At 31.9% G+C, this 19,923-nt stretch overlaps 2 protein-coding genes across 3 annotated transcripts in view; both read right to left on the bottom strand.

Annotated features, from left to right (window-relative positions):
- The window catches only part of Gaba-b-r1 (metabotropic GABA-B receptor subtype 1), a 199,561-nt gene that overhangs the window by 6,420 nt on the left and 173,218 nt on the right, over positions 1-19,923 (bottom strand). For both annotated transcript variants that reach the window (XM_026628603.2, XM_026628602.2), the window contains exons 10-14: positions 18,622-18,772; positions 17,523-17,763; positions 13,766-13,973; positions 5,991-6,247; positions 2,312-2,449 (exon numbers count right to left, since the gene is read on the bottom strand). In XM_026628603.2, the coding sequence (XP_026484388.1) occupies positions 2,312-2,449; positions 5,991-6,247; positions 13,766-13,973; positions 17,523-17,763; positions 18,622-18,772 (995 nt within the window). The remainder of the gene's footprint in view (positions 1-2,311; positions 2,450-5,990; positions 6,248-13,765; positions 13,974-17,522; positions 17,764-18,621; positions 18,773-19,923) is intronic.
- Positions 1-19,923, bottom strand: part of Ctr1a (Copper transporter 1A) — a 315,878-nt gene that overhangs the window by 174,810 nt on the left and 121,145 nt on the right. The window lies entirely within an intron of this gene.

Here is a 19,923-nt window from a genome sequence, read left to right as displayed (position 1 = left end):
TATCTGAAAAACGACGACCAAGAGCCAGCCAACAGTAACTATACATTATGGACAAATTTATGTGAATTGCATGCATAAATGAGTGATGACATAAGAGGCCATTGCGGTGTCAGCTGGTTACAATTTTTCTACTTAGACATACGTATAGTACTAATGGTATTTTGACCTAATATCGATTACTGCGTTTTAACGTTTTAGCTGACAACGCAGAAGATATCAGTATTCACTATTCTATTTTTTAGTCCAATTTGATGGCATTCCAAGACGAGCTGGAAAGACTTATTGAGACTTGAGAATTTTAATTTTCAATCACCGCTAATGTTTATTTGGTAAACTAAGAACACTAGCCCAAGACCTCGCGATCTTCAGCCGTACCAGCTTGAACAAGCCAGTTATTACTAAATAAACTATAACCATTAAACTCAAGTTAGAATTGCTTTTAGTACATGTTGAATTTTGTGTCGAAAATAAACGTCCAATCTTGTCGCTTCTCGTTGAGTCACGTCTGGTTATTAAATATTTTTAAAGAGTCGTCGTTGCTAATATTATTTTCGTTGAGAGCGAAGATGGACCATGGATCTTTATTATTGGTCGTGGGTCCAAATTAGAAATAGTCAATCTGATTGTTCAAGTTTAATTTGTATTTTATATACTTCATGTTTTTATGATGTTTCCAGCTGTGTGAGTAAAAATCTTATACAGGAATATTAACCAAAACCCAGAAGAAGAACAACTTTGAAAAATGAGTTACAAAATTTCCTTATATGAGGTTTTGCTAATTTTATTAGATTGATAAATAGGATCAATGTTTTTCGTATTTTCTTACATCATTTTCAAAACATTTTAGACGTCATATGAGTTATTTACCAGCTTAGATGTCATCAACCATAACTCTATGCTCCAATGAGCCCATCTCAGCTCTATGATACGAAAAATTTTCAATAATAGCATATAAGTTATTAGTTTTTAAATAAATTTGTTTGTAATATGTAATAAATTTATTGTAGCTCTTGATTATCCATCAGAATTACATCAAAAATAATAAACGAAAAACGTTTTTACTTAAATTGTATCTGACGTTTTCTTTAATATCGAGACTCGTAGCGGTCACATTTACTCCTACGCCAAATATTAGTTTTGTTAATCTATGGAAATATCTGAAAAAAATATTATGTCTGATATCAACGTCGACTAAATAAAAATATTAACGACTAAATAATATTATATGTTGTATGCTAACAATGAGCTCAGCACACTTTCTCTGCGCGAATAATCGAGATGGTCCAGTATAAATAAATGGAGCGAATAACCGATGATTGCGGGTTCAAACCCAGGCAAGCACCAATGAATTTTCATGGACTGAATTTGTGTTTATAATTCAACTCGTGCTCGGCGGTGAAGTGAGGAAACCTGCATGTGTCTAATTTCAACTAAATTCTGCCACATGTGTATCCACCAACCCTCTCTGGAGCAGCGTGGTGGAATATGCTCCAAACCTTCTCCTCACAGGGAGAGGAGGCCTTGGACCAGCAGTGGGAAATTTACAGGCTGTTAATGTTATGTTGTTGAAGGTGTTGGATGAAATTATGCCAAATGTTATTTTTGTACATCGCTCCAAAGTCTTCAGAAGCGGTAAGGCGGCTATTGTTCAGGATCAGAACATTCTTTGAATACACTTTTATGTAACAATCATGTAATAATATGGATTATAATTTTGCATTCACAAAGATCGGATATCCTGTCTAGATATTAATTATACATAATAATAATTATTCATGACAGTGAAAATAATTTTAGCAATGGTTTACTAATATACATATTTACTCCCGTCAAACATAAAGCCCGTTCTAGGAATGGGGACGACAATAGCCCGAGGGGATAGGACTGAACCTGCGATTTTCAAATTGCTAGACAGCTCATTAAACGCTATTGGCCCTTCAAATACTACTGACTGTTAATGTGTTGGTTTATTTGTCTATGAGGAAAAAAAAAATATCTCTCAAAATTCAAATAAATAAGATGTACTTGAATTTTGAGTTTTTAGAAGAAAGAAGAAGAAGAAAATAAGGCAGGCAATCGTTATCCTGTCTGTGTATTTGCACAGATTGTTATGGCGATCGGTTGGACAGTGTATATCTTGATGTGCTGCTGTGCCATTTAATGTTATATATAATATAAAATTCTTTAAACATATATGTACGAACATGATGATCAGTCAAACTGCTTAAAAGTATTTTGTTCTCAACTGTTTTATCATCATTTTACTCTGTATTTCGGATATTACTACAATTGATAGTTTTAAAAATATCACCTGTGCGATAAGTTTCTGCAATTCCTCATTTTCCTTGACGAGTTCTCGGTATCGCTCCTCGTCTGCGGGGGCGGAGCCCGAACCCGATCCCCGACCACTTTCCGCGCGCTCCGTCGGGTGCCGTATAACCTCTATCACCTGTATAAAAAAAATACGTTGTTATTTTATCATGATACGTTCATCTTCATGTAACATAAGTGTCGTTTACGGTTAGACAGCCTAAAAGGGTACCTACATTTTCTAAATAATCTTTTTCTTTTGACAGTTACGACAATACGAATAAACATATTATTGTTTATAGCTATTTAGTTGGTGGTAGGACTCTGTGTATCACCCGCTGATCATATTTACTACCGCCAAAGAGAAATAATTAGTATTGTCGTGTTCCTGTTCAAATGTACAAGGGTCACAAATTCCGTTTACATTGTTGTGGCACATTTGTTATGAAATAAATGGTTAGCTTCTTTCGGCACCAATATCTCTGGGCAGTGGTGACCACTTACCATTAGGTGACCCATTTGATCGTCCGCTAACATATGTTATAAGAAGGAATAATAATAATAAAGGTTACATAAATAGAGTCAGTCGAATATGACTAGCTCAAGTATCAGAAAAAAATTGAGATGATAAATAATACTTTAAAATATATGATTATATATATTTATATATATAAATTGCATTGATGAGTTAGCCTATATTTGCGATATATGGTGTCAGTAAATGTCTCAATATTTAAAATTGTTATTTTTTAATACATATACATTGTAGATTGTGTTAGCTTCTTATTTAATAAAATAAAAAAAAAAACATATTTTTAGAGCCTGATATAATAAAAATTAAAACAATATCATAAAAAGTTCTCCTCGATAATGTCGTTGGTTTTGATGAGTTACTATGTCAATTCTAATCTAATTTATATTGTTTAAATTTATATACGACGTCATGATCATATGAAGTCATCATTTATAAGCTATATTTAAAAAATATGTACAGTATAGATATAGTGTAATGTAAATACAGATGGTTTTTCGTTAAGTATACCAACTTCAAAGTTTTATAAGTTTAAATCAGTAGCTATTATTTATGTCCATGTACATATCTTATATATCGACCGATAAAGAAATTTAACATAATTTTATTTACAACATTTTACCTACTTTTCTCACGTCTACGGACGCGTAGGTTTCATATTTCGAGGGTGGTTCAGGGAAACTCATACGCTACATTACGTCATCATAAATTTAACATGGCGTATAATAAACGCAAATTGCAGGTAACGAAATATTAGGAATAGGAAAATTCTATTTTGTTTGGTGTCAAGGAAAAAATGGACCTGGTTTTTGCTTTAATGGATAAGAAAATATTATTAAAAAACGAATATACTTATTATTTATGTATTAATATATATTTTTATTTAATTGAAATAAAATTAGAATAGGGTGATCGATGCCTGATATCTTAATTCTTTAGTGATAGCTTTTCGCAAATAAAAAAAAAGTGAAAAACACACTTCTTTTAAGGATGAATACTCCATTCATTTTTAAAAATAATCCACATTTTTGGCATTTTTCGTGTGTGTGTGTGTTTTTTTACAAAAGACGTAAAAAAGATGACATGCGTCTTTTTTATGTCTATTATACTATTGGTTCTGATTGCAAGTTACGTGAAAGTTTAAAGTGAGTGAGTATTGAATTGTAAAATCCCATTACAATCATATCATAATATAGATAGCAAAGTAAGACGCACCAAGTTTCTTAACTATGCGAGCTACATTGGAGATGGTTCGAATTTTGCAAAATGTGAACTGTTATTACTCCAGTTTTCAGGTTAATGTAACCCGATAGAAGGTCATAAAAGTCGATATAAATGCAGGCGACGTTGATTAGGATCGTTGCGGAAAATTTGGCGGTAAGTGCCAATCAAATCGTTTGCCAAACATCCTACGATTTATTACAACCATCGATGAGTTCGTAGCTTTAATGATTTTTCCACACCCATAATATGACAAAATGATTTTTAAATTAGATTCTGATGAAGTCGCCATTTATCCCTTTCGACCTTTCAATTTTTTTTCGCTTAAAATGTATTACTTTATATTGACAAGTTAGCGCTGAAACAAAAGAGTTTTCAAAGAAATTCAGCTCCTTTTATGTCATTAACAAAACCGACATTGTTTGATAACAATGGAAAAAACCGTACTTGAATAAACGAGAAGATAACAAGGATCAGATAGGGTTAGAATTATTGTGTCCGAATAATACATTTTCTAATAGAAAAAAGAAATGTTAGTCTATTACGAGAATATACCTCGAATTTTCAAGGTAAAAATTCTCACAGTATGGTTGAATAGCATACTAGAATCTTAGTGATTCTAACTGGTTTCAGTTTGAAATGATTGGTAGTCGAAAGCAAATTTACTGATAAATTAAACAATCGCAATTTGTTACTTCTTGCGATTTATGGAGAGGAAACAAAATGTTTTTATCAAATTATTGAAAAGAAAAATACATACGCTCAAAGGGAATCGGCATTGAAAATCATACATGACGACGATTCATAACGATTCATAATTTTTATCAAATTTTTTTTTTTATTAGCCACCCTAAAAAGTGAGACATAAAATACAGAAAAGGAAGATGTATTTTCCTTTAAGTTATATGAAGAAAACGGAAGAAAGGAAAGAAGAAAAAAGAATAAAGGTAGATGTAATATGACATAAACAAAGTTCAAAGATGCCGCGCGTTTCGAGGAAGGCTTATTATATAGTAAATAAAAATATTATATAATTACGCTCCATAGTTTTATAAGCTGTACTGTCAAATTTATTCCCAATAACTTTTTTAATGAATAAGGTCAATGTCCCCTATATAAGGATGATAATATGAAATATGTAATATTTCCTCCAATAATAATTTTAGATCCTAGTTCCTAAAATTTTATTTAAAAACCAATTTTAATATTCATATTGAAGTATTATATATCTCTGGAAAAACTTTTACGTGTATTTCCTCGTTTTAAATTTAAAACCTTTTAAGGGGAGTCCGTTCAACATATTCACGACGAAACATGGCTGCTTAAATAAGTTATTTTCTAAGGTTAAAGTTGAGTGTCGAAGACGTAAGGATGTACCTACTTATATCTCCTGTAAGAACGTTTGCTTTCACAGGATAATGTAACACACGCAACTTAATAATATTATAAACACGGTTCATTTGCATAAGATATATGTATATATGTACATATATCGCGTCTGCCTGTCTTATAATATATATATATATATATATAATAGTTACATAATCCAGCGACTCCTCCAGTGACATGATCATTATTAATTGCATGATAGTATGCATGTCAATTCAGAGAAAACATTTTATTTATGTATGTATTTTGTATAAATTATTGCTTAATAATAATTAAAATTTGAATTTTTAAAATAATTCATTTGTAAATATTTTTATGAAAACTAATTAACTACTCTGGAAATATGTTGCCATCTCTCAAATACATATTAATATGATTCATATAAATAAATTCATAACAAAACACGACGTATGATACCTAGCAAAGAGGGTTAACTTCTTTAATTGTATAAATTTTCTAGTTCACACACAAATATCTCGTCGATTTATGAACATTGTAATTATGGAAAAAATCTAATTTATTATATATAATCACTTACCTTGGGTATAAATATAAGCGCCATGCTTAGAAAACAGCAGAACACGATCGCTAGTGAGACGAATGCGAACGCCGCGTCCTGCTGGCTAGCTATCACCAGCGTCACGGGCGCTGTGATGAGACACAGCACAACCACATTGTAGATACTCATGCCGACGTAACGAGAATCGTTGATTTGTCGCACTTTAACCGAGCGAGTCTCGTACGCAAGAAACAGTCCAAAAACTAACACCAATCCTTTGTATCCGTACATAACACCTGAAACAAAGACAAAGCTTAGACGCGATCTTTAAATATATATATTAATTTATAAGACTCGAGCTAATGAATGCATTTGATACTAGGAGTTTAACCAAAGTGATATCGAGTATATTGCACTTTTTAGTGACTTTTTGATTTTTTATGTCATATAGATAGGTGGAATGGCCTGACGGTAAGTGGTCGTCACTGCTTATAGACTTTGATACTGTAAGAAATATTCATAGTTTCTCATATTACCACACCACCAACCTGTGCCAATATTATGTGCCTGTAGTTACACTGTCTGACTCAGCCATCAAAACTAAACACAACAATTCTTAGTATTGCTGTTCGGCGGTTGAACATATGTATAATGAAGGGGTGGTACCGACGCAGACGGACTCGCATAAAGCCCTACTAAGTAAAGTAAGTATTATGTTTGTGATGATGGTGATTTCAGGAATTTAAATCGTTTTTTACGCTGTCAATGATATAAAAAAATCCATATTAAAATATTTTATTTCGAGTCATATTACAGGATTATTTTTAATACAAAGTTACAATACGTTTGGAATTTAGATACAGTAGTCGCTGTTATTCACCAATTAAATTACAAATTAAAGTAAAATAAATACAATGAAATGTATATATTTTTGTAATATTTAATCAAGCGGTAAACCACAGGGTAAAAGATTTAAGATGTAATTTCCCTTGTCCTTGTATTTACACTGGCTCACTCACTATTCGCTCACTTGGTGGTGGAAATGCGGGCCTGAACAAAACCCTGATAACGGTCACTACTTACAATCTTGATTACATTGCATTTCATTTTGTATAATATATTTATATGAAGTTAATATATTCAAAATGTTTTATATGAAGCGAAGTTAATTTTAATATCATACAATCGCTAAGATAAATGGTTATGTACTTCCGAGGATAGTGTACTGCATGTAGGGTACATTACAATGAGTCATGGATTTAAACAACGTACATTATTATTATTCATTATACAGATATATTCACGTTTCGAAGCATGGGGGGGGGGTAATGCCAACTTCGGAATGCTACTAAGAATTTTCCTTAAAAGAATATCACAATAATAAAACCGCACAAATAGGGTATTGAATTTAGGACTTTGATACCTACAGTTCTTTAAGGCTTATTAATTAGCCGCTAGACATGAATATATATACTAATATTATAAATGCGAAAGTAATCCCCCCCTCGAAGCGTGAAAATGGGGGGTGACGGTTTGTGCGTTTTTGTTTTATAAATTTCGCGAGGTTAAGGCGACAGTTTCAGCTGGTAAGTTTATAAATAATTGTTTAATGTTGACACAAAAACCAGTCGAGTCTCCACATATTATCACAAAAACCAAACACAAGCCGACGTAGACTAATAACACACTAATTACACTACTTTAAGAACTTATATTAACCATTAAAACAAAAATAAACTAGAAGAAGTTACTTAGAAAATGTATTAATAAATAAATTATTAACACGAAAACACTACAGCAACTTGTTTCTAAGTGTACTTTCAAACTTATTTACATGTGTGATGCTTGATTTTGTTCAAATATGTAGTCTTTTATATATTTTATATGTTATCTGTTGTTATAATATATATGACTATTGACTACCCAAATAAGTATATATTAAATGAATTATTTAACTTGGCAATCTGTGTTAACACAATAAGCCAATCAGATGAGATATCTTGATCTATGACTTGTTAGCAGAAGGAATTCATCATTCATCAATCATTCATTCATTGCATCCCTTTCATGTTGTGTCAAAAAATCTCACAGTAAGTAATAGAGACTAGAGACACTGTGCTGTTTCAATCTGGAAATCTGAAAATATTTGTTATAAGCTTTTATGTAAATCGTCCGATTGAATTTGTTGTTCAAATTCTTGCTTTCCTCAAAATAGTTGCTCCCACTTTGTTCTTTTAAACTATGTGATCAACTTTACCAAATAACAAACACTAGCTCAGTCTAGATTTCTTCAAACATTTTCAATATCTTTATTGAAAAAAAAACAAACCATTATTATTTATAGTTATAAAATAAGGAGTTCTAAAAAAATACAAGAATATATCTAATATTTAAGTGCGTTTCGATCTATTGAAACCGCAATCGAGTTATTCAATTGCAAACTTTTCAATCGAATGCACTCAAAAGCATATCAGAGAAAGGTAATAATAATTCTACTAATAGTGCAATTATTCAGACGTGATAATTTAAAATAAAAGCGGCCAAGTGTTATCATTTTTGAAGACCTATCCATAGATACCCCACACGTATGTTTCCGATGAAAAAAGAAAATGTTGAGTTTCAGGTCTCAGTATGGGGAACCCCACAATTTTTTTTTTTTTTTTTTCTATTTTTGTGTGAAAATCTTAATGCGGTTCACAGAATACATCTACTTTGGAAGTGTCTCTCCCGCAAACTATTCAGATTAGAAAAAAATCTATACTCTATATCATTTTTGAAGACATATCCATAGACAAGACACGTATGGGTTTGATAAAAAAACAGTTTTTGAGTTTCAGTTCTAAGTTCCCCATATTTTATTGCATTTTTTCTATTTTTGCGTGAAAATCTTAATGCGGTTCACAGAATACATCTACTTGCCAAGTTTCAACAGTATAGTTCTTATAGTTTCGGATAAAAGTGGCTGTGACATACGCACGTACAGACAGACATGACGAATCTATGAGGATTCCGTTTTTTTCCATTTAGCTACGGAACCCTAAAAATCTACTTCAAAACATGATTTCTAAGATTCAAGCTATGTTTTTCCTTCTCTTAGATTGGAAATGTTATAGAATATGTAAATGTTTGCTAAATATAAATGTAAAACACTGTAATGAAGACGCAGATGTGATTAACAACTTAAAGTTTAAATTTCGTTTCGAGTTTGGGACACAAATGAGACGCGGTGAACTTGACGTAGATTTATAAATGTTCCCTATTGTTTACGAGCAAACAAATTATATTTATCTTATTCAGATAGACAGAATGTAGCTTATTCCATATATTAAACTTAAAGTTCAACGAACTTTATTTGAGTCGCATTTATATTACCAAAATCAGAACAGAATTTTATTACAGCTGTAATATTTAACTGTACAGTAATTTTGTTTACTTTATTTTACTTTATTTTTGTACATATATAGAAAAATAGATTTTTACTGTATTTAACATTCAATAAAATTAATGTAAAGAGGTTTGATATAAGCGGACGATTATTTTAAAAAAAATCTTATATGCCTTGTAATTTATATTGAGAAAAAAATATTTGACAAGACGATTGATAAATTGAGCACTCAACGCAGATATGTGACCTTATCACGGTGTCTGGTTTTGTACTCAGGGTATACATCAAGCAACAGTAATTAATCATTTTTAACAGTTATCATTGACTAATAAATGGAGAGTTCATATTGATAGTTGAAATCGGAATTCAAATAAAATTTTCATTCATCATTATCACTAATTCATCAATTTCTTTTCATTAAATATGTCATAAAAAAGACTTTGTTGATATGAATAGAATATCACATTTTATATTTATACAAATAGTGCATGTAAAGTTAAAAGTAAAATGTAATATATGTTTTAATTAGTTCATGTGAACTTTCGAGCACTTTATGAGCCTACTTGAATAAAGAATATTTTTATTTTGATTTAATATAAATGAAACACAAACTCATGTAACAATATTGGTATGACAAACATTAGTAATGTTTTAAACATCAGACAAAGTGATAAAAAAAATCACTTCCTTAAACGTCCAGATTGATTGACGTTTTATGTTTTTGTGTTCATACTGTGATATCAATCAAAGTAGGGAAAGTAATCACTAAGAAAACATAGATTTGTCAGAATAAATGATAATACTATTTATCGAGGCCGACCCGTAGAGGAGTATGGTTGAATGAACTCCGAATAAATCTTCAACCGAAAATATTTATGGACCATTACTTAAACTAACTTCCTATGTATGAGATAAAAAATAGTTATGATTTTTTTATTTACAATCAGTACAAAATCTATTTTTTCTACGGAATAATTTATTCAATCAATATCTATTTCAACTGTACAATGCAAATGGCGATCTATAAAGAGGTATTTACAATAGTATTATAATCAGAATTTTAACCAATGAACTCGGTATCTGTATCCTTAAGACAGTCGCTAGACCGAAAACTAGAGATAGACTGCTACGCATCAAATCATGAATCGTTCGAACGGAGCTAATTAGTTCCATTGAATATTGTACCGAAACGCTATCGTGATCTGACGCACATGGACAATGGACATATTTAAAATACAGAACATAACAGAACAGAACAGAAGTGTATAATTTTAAAAACTACAAAAAAGTCTACTTGGTGGTAGGGCTTTGTGCAAGCCCGTCTGGGTAGGTACCACCCACTCATCAGATCTTCGTCAAGCAGCAACAATGAGTATTGTTGTGTTCCAGTTTGAAGGGTGAGTGAGCCAGTGTAACTACAGACACAAGGGATCTAACATCTCAGTTCCCAAGGTTGGTGGCGAATTGGTGATGTAAGGAATGGTTAATACTTCTTACAGCGCCATTGTCTATGGGTGGTTGTGACCACTTACCATCAGGTGGCCCATTTGCTCGTCCGCCTACCGATACCATAAAAAAGTCATCTAGTATACACACAATAATTTACGACAAAGATATCTTTTTTAATTATGTCGTATTTATGCAATTTTCATTATGAACTAGTAAGCGCTGATTCTTTATTAGTATTGTAAAATATAGTAGTCTTTATTGTGTTTTTGAATTACGGTTGGAGCCCAGTTACTATATTCTAAAAACGATTCATTTTGTTAACGGAATTGTCTTATTGACGTTATAAATTGTTCATTTACTTGATGGTAAGGCTTTGTGGAAGCCCCTGTGTTTTTGCATTGTGGTGTTCCAGTTTGAATGGTGAGTGAACCAGTGTAAGTACAGGCCAAGGGAAATAACGTCTTAGTTCCCAAGGTTGGTGGGGCGTTGGTAATATGAGCAATGATTTATATTTCTTACAAGTAGTGGTGACCACTTACTATTAGGTGGCCATTTGCAAGTTCACCTTCCTATATGACATTAAATTTTTTTAAATAAAGGTATTTGATATTTACCCACATTTAGTCAACCATTCGTTATTAGTAGCCTTTTGACCCGTATATGCCAATGGTAACTGCTGTATAACAGTTCGTAGGCAATTATATTATACTACCGAATACGTTACTTAAATATAGTATTAGTACCAGGCTTGAGTTTCCAATTCCTACCATCAGGTAGGTCATTCACTCGAAGTATTTCCAAAATTAAATTTAAAAAAGACTCTATACTTACCATTTAAAAATTTCCCTCACTCAAATTGAATTAGTTTTACAACTCAATAGAAACTCGTAATGATTTCTTTTTATTAATCAAGTTGGGAAAGTAACTGCTGTAATTAAAATCTTTTCATCGAACTTTTAAGAGAATTTAAAATTTCATTTAAACATTTGTTTAGTCAACTCTCAAGTCCTGTAGTTTGTCTTGAAATTTTATTGCAACGACCTATCCGAACTTGCGCCAGAGTTTGACCATTAGGTTAAAAGAGTTTAAGTTTTACGTCTTATGAGTAACAAAAGCGGCCGCCATTTATAAATATATAAGGAATTGAATGTTATTTGAGAGTAATCAAGCTTCAGCTTCAATATAAGTTTTATGTATATTTTTTAATAGTATTTTTCAGCTTGGCAAAAAAACCTGCGCTAAGCTATATGTAGAGTCCTCAAAGTTTATTTAGTAGTTAGTATTGTATAGTACAGAAAATATACACTACCAAATAAAGTGTTTATAACAATACCAAAATTTTAATGGAATTTTTGATGACTACAAGATTATTTATATTGATTACAATAAATCGAAATATCTAGACCTAGACCTATTGACATTAACAACAATATAATTAAAGTACACTACCATTAACATAAATTAATAAAGGTAGAAGAAATAACAAAAGTACAACAAAAAGGATATATGAGAAATTTATTTAAAAAATAATAAATAAAACTTTAATAAAGCTGTTAATTTAAGGTTCTCATTAAAAGTTTCTTAAAACTGTTGAAGTTTCGGTTAATTAATGTAGATGTATTTCATCTTCATGCAATTAAAATAGCTCTATTGGACATTTTGGACATGTTAGATTAAAGAAAAAATAATGTTCTTCAATGTATTTATAATCCTGTATCGACTTTAGAATTCGCCTGTAAATCCTCAATAAGGGAAATAAATCTTAATTCACTTCTCTGTCCTTGTCAATGGATTTACTTGTAATCGAATTTCCCTCGTAAAACAGGAGATGAAATAAATCGGAGAAAAACTTAACTTAACAAGGGTTTAAATTAAGTCTTGGATTTGCAATATCAGTTAAATTGACAATAAGCAGAAAGAAAAGGTGTATTTTTTACCGGGTTGGGTTATAGTTCATTGGATTGTACTATAAAAATATTTGTATAGCTTTTGGAACAATACCCGTAGCGAATGCACACGGGCGCTCCTGTGATTGAAAAAGTTATCGTCCCACGTAGTGTCACGTTCTCGATGTTTTTGTTTGGAAAAAATGTTAGCTTGCCCGCGAGCCTGATTTATGTCTGAATTTCATATTATCGAATGGTACACTTTGTATCCTTATATATATCGCTGATTAAATTAACATTTATATACGAGACACTAACGACTTTTTGACGAGCTCCGTGGTCGAGTAGTGTGTACACCGGTTTTCATGGGTATGCCACTCCGAGGTCCCGGGTTCGATCCCCGGCCGAGTCGATGTAGAAAAAGTTCATTAGTTTTCTATGTTTTCTTGGGTCTAGGTGTATGTGGTACTGTCGTTACGTCTGATTTTCCATATAATAAATAATAGCACCAGTGCTTTAGCTACTTACATTGGGATTGGGAGAATAATTAACGAATCAAACGAATATTACGATTTGAGATAAGAAATTATTTTGAACAATTTCATATAAAACAAAATTTCAGTGACCTATTTACATGTTGACAACGGTTATTTGATAAGCCACAATAGCATTCGCTGTTTTGATAGTAATATTGTTCAAACATGACCAGTACATATATGTATATCGAGATGACCCAGTGATTAGAACATGTGAGTACTAACCGATGATCGCGGATTCGAACTCAGATAACAACTTAATTTTCAGTAATTAATCTGTGTTTACTATTCAATTTAACATCGTGAGGAAACCCGAATGGGAATGCCTTGATGCCGTTTGGTAGAACTCTTTGGCACTCACAAAAGGGATCCAAACTCGATCGTATATACAAAAGCCAGTCCTTATGTTCATGGTGCCAATAATTATGTTATTCGATCAAGCAACTAATAGTATTTTAACATTGCGTCGACGTCGATTGATACGTGTAGATTTTACTTAACAATGTGTGTTGCCTTACAAAATATATTGAGCTAAATTGAAATATATATTCAACTTACCTAGCCAAACAGTATTGTGTTCGCTCTCACAGTGCTCCAGCTCGGGTCTGATGTGCACGTCGTCGTCGTGGTGCCTTGGCGCTTCCAGAGGGAATATTTCCACCCGTCGCTGTAATGGGTCACGCAGCTGCCACGCGGTCAAAAGAGCCACGTCGACGACGAGTAAGCCGCCAACCATGGTGTACAGTTTCCATCCATGCATGCGTTTCTGTAGGAAGTTTTAAATATAAGCTCACATCAAAAAGTTAATTAATTTTCTATGTTGTCTTGGATCTAGGTGTTTGTGGTACCGTCGTTATTCGTTTGATTTTCCATAACATAAGTGCTTCAGCTACTTACATTGGGATCAGAGTAATGTATGTGATGTTGTCCAATATTTATATATTTATATTTACTGATTGGCTAATAGCAAATTAGCTAACACATTTTATGTAGTTTTAAATATAAGCTCACATGTGTTTAATTAGATTATTTGTGGAAATGTTAACTCTACGAAAGAAGGTATTGCGTCTTCATCATGCTTTAACTTTTTTTTTTTACGTTTTTCTTTTTTTTTTCTTATACAGCCGTAGTACCGCTCTCTAACCGGCCAGTACCTTTTTTCCTTTCTCTAAAATTAATTCTTTGTTAAATTGTAACAATTTAGTAAATTGCAATCAAGTATCCTCTTTAATTTTCTGCACATCTACGGCTGGAGCTCTTCAAAATGAGACCATAACCGCTTTTTTTTGTGCAGCTATCGTACCATAAACACAGGGACAAAAGTCGGCTCATGCTGTTAATATATAAGATTGACATACTAGGTCATACAAGATTTGCTGATTATTCTGGTTAACCCAATCAAAAGAAAACAAAAGCTAATCTCTCTTTTGTCTAAGTCAATAAGATTTTCATTTGTTTCATATATTTTTTAAGGACCAACGCCTGTCATCCTTTGGTCATTAAGGCTATTAAGAAAAGAACTCGCTACCCAGAATAGCGCCATTCGGCTTATACCGGACCAAGCATAAGTAATGAAGCTATTATATTTCCTATTGCGACTGTGCCCTTTTCTACATTTAACTATCAAATTTAACCTTCCAGTAATATCCAATGAATATATTTATAAAATTTACTATAAACCTGTATAAATGAATTGACATTTTGCTGCTCATAATCCAATTAGTTTAGCAGAATCATATTCGTACTTGATGCAGTTTCTATGTTACTACATTTAATATTAAGATAAAAATTTATTTAAATTCATTTTAGTTTTAATAATTAACTTGTTTCTATGTGTTGAATTTATATATATATATATATATATATATATATATATATATATATATATATATATATATATCCACCGTCATCATGACTATCTAATTTTATTGTCATCTAAAACATATATGGCAAACGGTCAAATTAACCCGACAAGTACTGGTAAGTTAAAAGCGACTTCTTAGATTTGTTTACGTATTGGCATTGTTAGTTACGTACACAAATACATACGACTAAACTAAAATATATATATAATTTTATAATATTATGTCTGCTGGTTATTTTTTTGTCAAAGGATTTTATGTAATCAAATACACACGTTATTGTCAGTCAGTGAACGTCAAAAATTCATATGAAAAAAACAAAAAAAATTAAACTATGATTTTAGTAAAACACATTCGCAGAAATTAAAATTAAAGACGTCTTTGAATGTTTGGAAGACATACAATTCTTAGTCCTGTTTTTTTTTTTTATATTACGTAAATTAGACAATGCAAAGGAGTATGCGTTTAAAGCTCAATACCGTCGTCAATATTAAACGTTGTTTATTAGCTTTGAGAAGAATAGCCTTTCCGATCCAGTGATTTTAATGAGCGACTCGTGGGACACGCTTCGGAAGAGGAAAGTGTAATTACTATAAACCTTTATAGGCCGATCCCGCACAGTTGTTTGCATAAATGTGTGACTTTTATCCATTTGAAATTCTATGCGGTAACAGTATTTATCGTATAAATAACGTGAAACGGATATTCACTTCTGAATTTATGGGGTTGTATTGACACGAGGAAAACCATGAATTTACTAACGTTGAATTTATTTTGTTACGAATATTTTTGTTACTATTGTTTACGCATCTTGAGGTACAAGGTTACGAACTGAGAAAGGAAAAATATAAAACTTAAGGGAATTTTAGTTGAATGCAGAAAGTTCGATCAAAAATTAAAGTTAAATCATTTAAATACTTCAGAAAATACTAAGTTTTAAACAATTGTTTTACTTAGGAACGACTCATATACATTATACTGAATAAATTGATGAGAATTTAACAAACGCGCCTTAAATAAAGTAAAGCGCTGTAACAGGAAACAGGGCCTTGTAAACGTTTCGAGTCCTTCCATTCCATAGATTTAATTCAAAACAAGCGACAATTTGTCTGTCCTTTGTGATCTGATAAAGAGTTTATTTTTTCCGGCGAGGATGTTACGTTTGTGTGCGTTTAAAGTTGGTGTGACAATATTTTAAAACAATACTATAAATTAGACTTAACAATTGATGTTAGCTAAGATTTGTTTTTTACTCGACAGTTTTATTGACATGTTTACCCAGTTTATGTATACATTAACAGCCTGTAAATTTCCCACTGCTGGGCTAAGGCCTCCTCTCCTTTTGAGGAGAAGGTTTGGAGCATATTCCACTTCGCTGCTCCAATGCGGGTTGGTAGAATTTAATTGAAATTAGACACATCCTCACGATGATTTCCTTCACCGCCGAGCACGAGATGAAATTATAAACATAAATTAAGCACATGAAAATTCAGTGGTGCTTGCCAAGCTTTGAACCCGTAATCATCGGTTAAGATGCAACGCGTTCTAACCACTGGGCCATCTCGGCTCTATGTGTATACACTTATGTATTCAGAGCAGTCAGTCCTTGAACGAGGCTTATACATCGCGAGACATCTTGCAAAATAAGGTGACAAGATGGCGGTTGAAACCAAACTAAACGATATAAAATGTATACATATATATCACCAAAAATTTAATACTAGTAGGTAGATAGAGAACTGACTTCAGACGGGTTCAGTTAACAGTTTTTTGTAAAATGTTGATGCTACTATATATAATAAGCAATTAGTGAGAGGCTAAAAACCGCGTTCTAAGATTATTTATATATTTATCTGTTCCGCTGGTATACTTTATAAGTTTTCTTTTAAATATATATTTGTTACTACACGGTTGGGTCAAACTATAAGCTTGTAAAAGTTTGTAAAATAAGTAATTGTTTTTATTTTTCTGCTGAACTAAATCTTCGTCTCCTGTCAGAATTTCTCAAACACTGACTAGTTTAATCATTATTGCAGTCTTGAATCTTCGGTTAGGATATACGTGTTCTAGATACTAAGCCACTTCGGTTCTTAAAAGTGCTAATACGTACATATGATATTGTCTTTCTAGAAGTAGTCATTTTTGAGAATGTACGAATTATCTAGGCACAGTTTGGATATTGTTAGGTATGACCGGCGACGTCCGGGCCTATAATGTTCTCGCCGACTACGTAGACATAACAAGCTACATTTACATCCATAAACAAAATAACGAATTTATCGTTCAAAATATCATTTAAATAAGCAGTTTTAGTTTGTAAAAAAGAGGTAACTATACCTTTTATTATATAAGTATTATTTGTTTTCCATTTTTGAATCGATCGAAGATTGTTGCTGGAAATATGTATATTTTTTAAACCTTTAAAAAGTTCTTAGTATTTTCTTATATGTTACCTTGGTTTCCGGTTTAGGTTTAGTTGTGTGTCGATGGACGCGCCACACTTTTGTAAACATTGCGCCATAGGCCATGGAAAAGCCGATTGCGAGAAGCCAGGCTCTGGCAGCGCATAGACCAGGGAAGTGTTGCGGCTGGACCCATCGGCCATCGACTCCGAGAGCGATGGCGGCACCGAAGCAGACACAGCAACCACAGAGCATAACAGTGTTGCATGCTGGATGTGACCATTGGATCACTCTATAAGAAAAAAAACTTATATAATTGTATTCAGTTGAAAATATTGTTATTGTTTTTTCAAATCTATAAATCCAAAATAATTAAAAAAAAGAAAGGCTGATTTTCATTAAACTTTCATAATTTAAACAAAAGTTAAGGCTTTTTACTTGCGAGTAATACATTGTATCACGATGTTGAAGTGTAACAGTTATTTTGTAATAAAATTAATCTATTTTTATTTTATCTGTTTTCCATAGATCAAAATTTACAAAAGAAGACTATTTGAAGATCATTTTGACAGCAAAATTATAGCAGCAAATAACTACATAGATATAAAACTGAAATATATTCGCAAGCTAGCACTTTTCTTATCTTTGTTTTGTAAAGAAGTTTAAACTTTGATAATAATTGGATACTTGAGATCCAACTTCGAGGGAATCATAAAATTTCTGTTCAGACTTCTGATATATTTTTTAGTTTGTAATTTATATTGTATGATGATGATTATGAAAAAAACATTTTCAAGATTTCCTCAGGCAGCGATGGTGTTTATTTACTGCCGCCATTAGGTAAATACGACGAGGGTACAAATAGCGATAGTAATTAACATGATATATTAACGTTACGTAATTATAAAAAAATATAAATAATGATGTTTTTTGTTTAAAAGATGAAATGTAGTAAATTCAAATTCTGATCATTTGTTGACTAAGTGAAAGCACTTTGAATCTAGTATATCTAATCAGTTACAAAGTTGTGAGTAAGCAAACATTAAAAATGATTGCGATGTCTGATTAAAAAATGTCATAAAAATGTAGAACCGTAATTATCTTTATTGCAATGAATGAGTACAGTTAAGTCGGAAAAATCAAAGCTTACCTTCTGTGTCTGTGAAAGATGTTGAAGACTATTAAGCCGATAGCGGCTAGAATGCCTGCGATGCAAAGCGCCGTCATGCAGGCGAATAATGACAGCGATACTGTACGCAGCTCGTTAACCACCACGGTACGGTCGGGAGGTACCTTACCACCTAAAAATAATAATTTGCTCAATTTTGCAGAAAGAGTTCAGTCGCAGGATCCAAGAACGCGCTTACGTCCTTTCAATACTTCCAATTTTCAGATTCGGGCTGTTTCTGAGAATTTTTAGACAGAAAAACCAAATAACTTTTTGCGGCCCGATCTCGGGTTTGAACCGTGAACCTCGGGATCTGTGGCCTTATATCAAGCCAATAAGTCTACGAGGCAGTTAGGGAGGGAGTAAGGTATGTAAATACGAGCAAGTAAAATACGTTTATTATTTTGATAAATTTCATTAAATTTTTAGATTCTGTTTTCATTTCTTATTTGAACTTAAAAATAGACGTATCACACACGACTATTACTCTGTAAGTTTCGAAGTGACACTGTCCATAAAAAAATCCACCATGTCCGTCGATCGTAAAAGTTTAGTCGTAAAACTATTGCACCAGTAGAGAAAATGGAGCATTCCTTTATTTTATTACAGTCACCACACACAGTTTTTCTTGCTTCTAAGAATATTATTGAAAAATTTCGCTATTTTTTATTTATGAATTAAACCATGCTATTCGAAGGTACAGACAGACTGTTAAAATACAAGCTAAGCTGCTTTGTAACATTGTGCCCGTTTGTTCTCACGAAATTTCCATTTTCATTCATACGTTTTAGTTAAAATCCCGCGATTTTTGTACATAAAGCGTTATTTCTCTCTGTTTAATATAAGCATGCTATTACAGTATATCGTAACTTTTATTTACTCAGTTTTTTAATCGTAAATATACGTTAATGGCAATTCGAGATTAAGATTGCATAAAATGTTTTGCAATAAAATCATTTCTTTAATGACAATTTTTTTTTTTTTAATAAATTTAGTAATATTTATATTCATAAAAACATTTCATTTACTTTCATGTTGTGTTTATAAAAAATAAAAATCTAAAAAGGTAATTAAGCAACACAGGAGCTATTTATGGTAAAATTAATTGAAAGAATATTCCCAAGAAATATAAAAATACAAAACGTTAATTTTTTTTTCGTGCTATTCGAAAATTAAATAATACTTTTGAAAATAGAGTTATATTTCCTCATTTATCTTACGCAATGTTAATAGAACGAAAAAGATAGAAATTAAAATGTTCTTTGAGCCATTTGGCTAATATCC

This window comes from Vanessa tameamea, chromosome 5 (genome assembly GCF_037043105.1).
Source record: "Vanessa tameamea isolate UH-Manoa-2023 chromosome 5, ilVanTame1 primary haplotype, whole genome shotgun sequence".
Classification (NCBI taxonomy): Eukaryota; Metazoa; Arthropoda; class Insecta; order Lepidoptera; family Nymphalidae; genus Vanessa; species Vanessa tameamea.
Note: the sequence above shows the minus strand (reverse complement) of the source record. Positions and strands in the feature narration are given on the sequence as shown.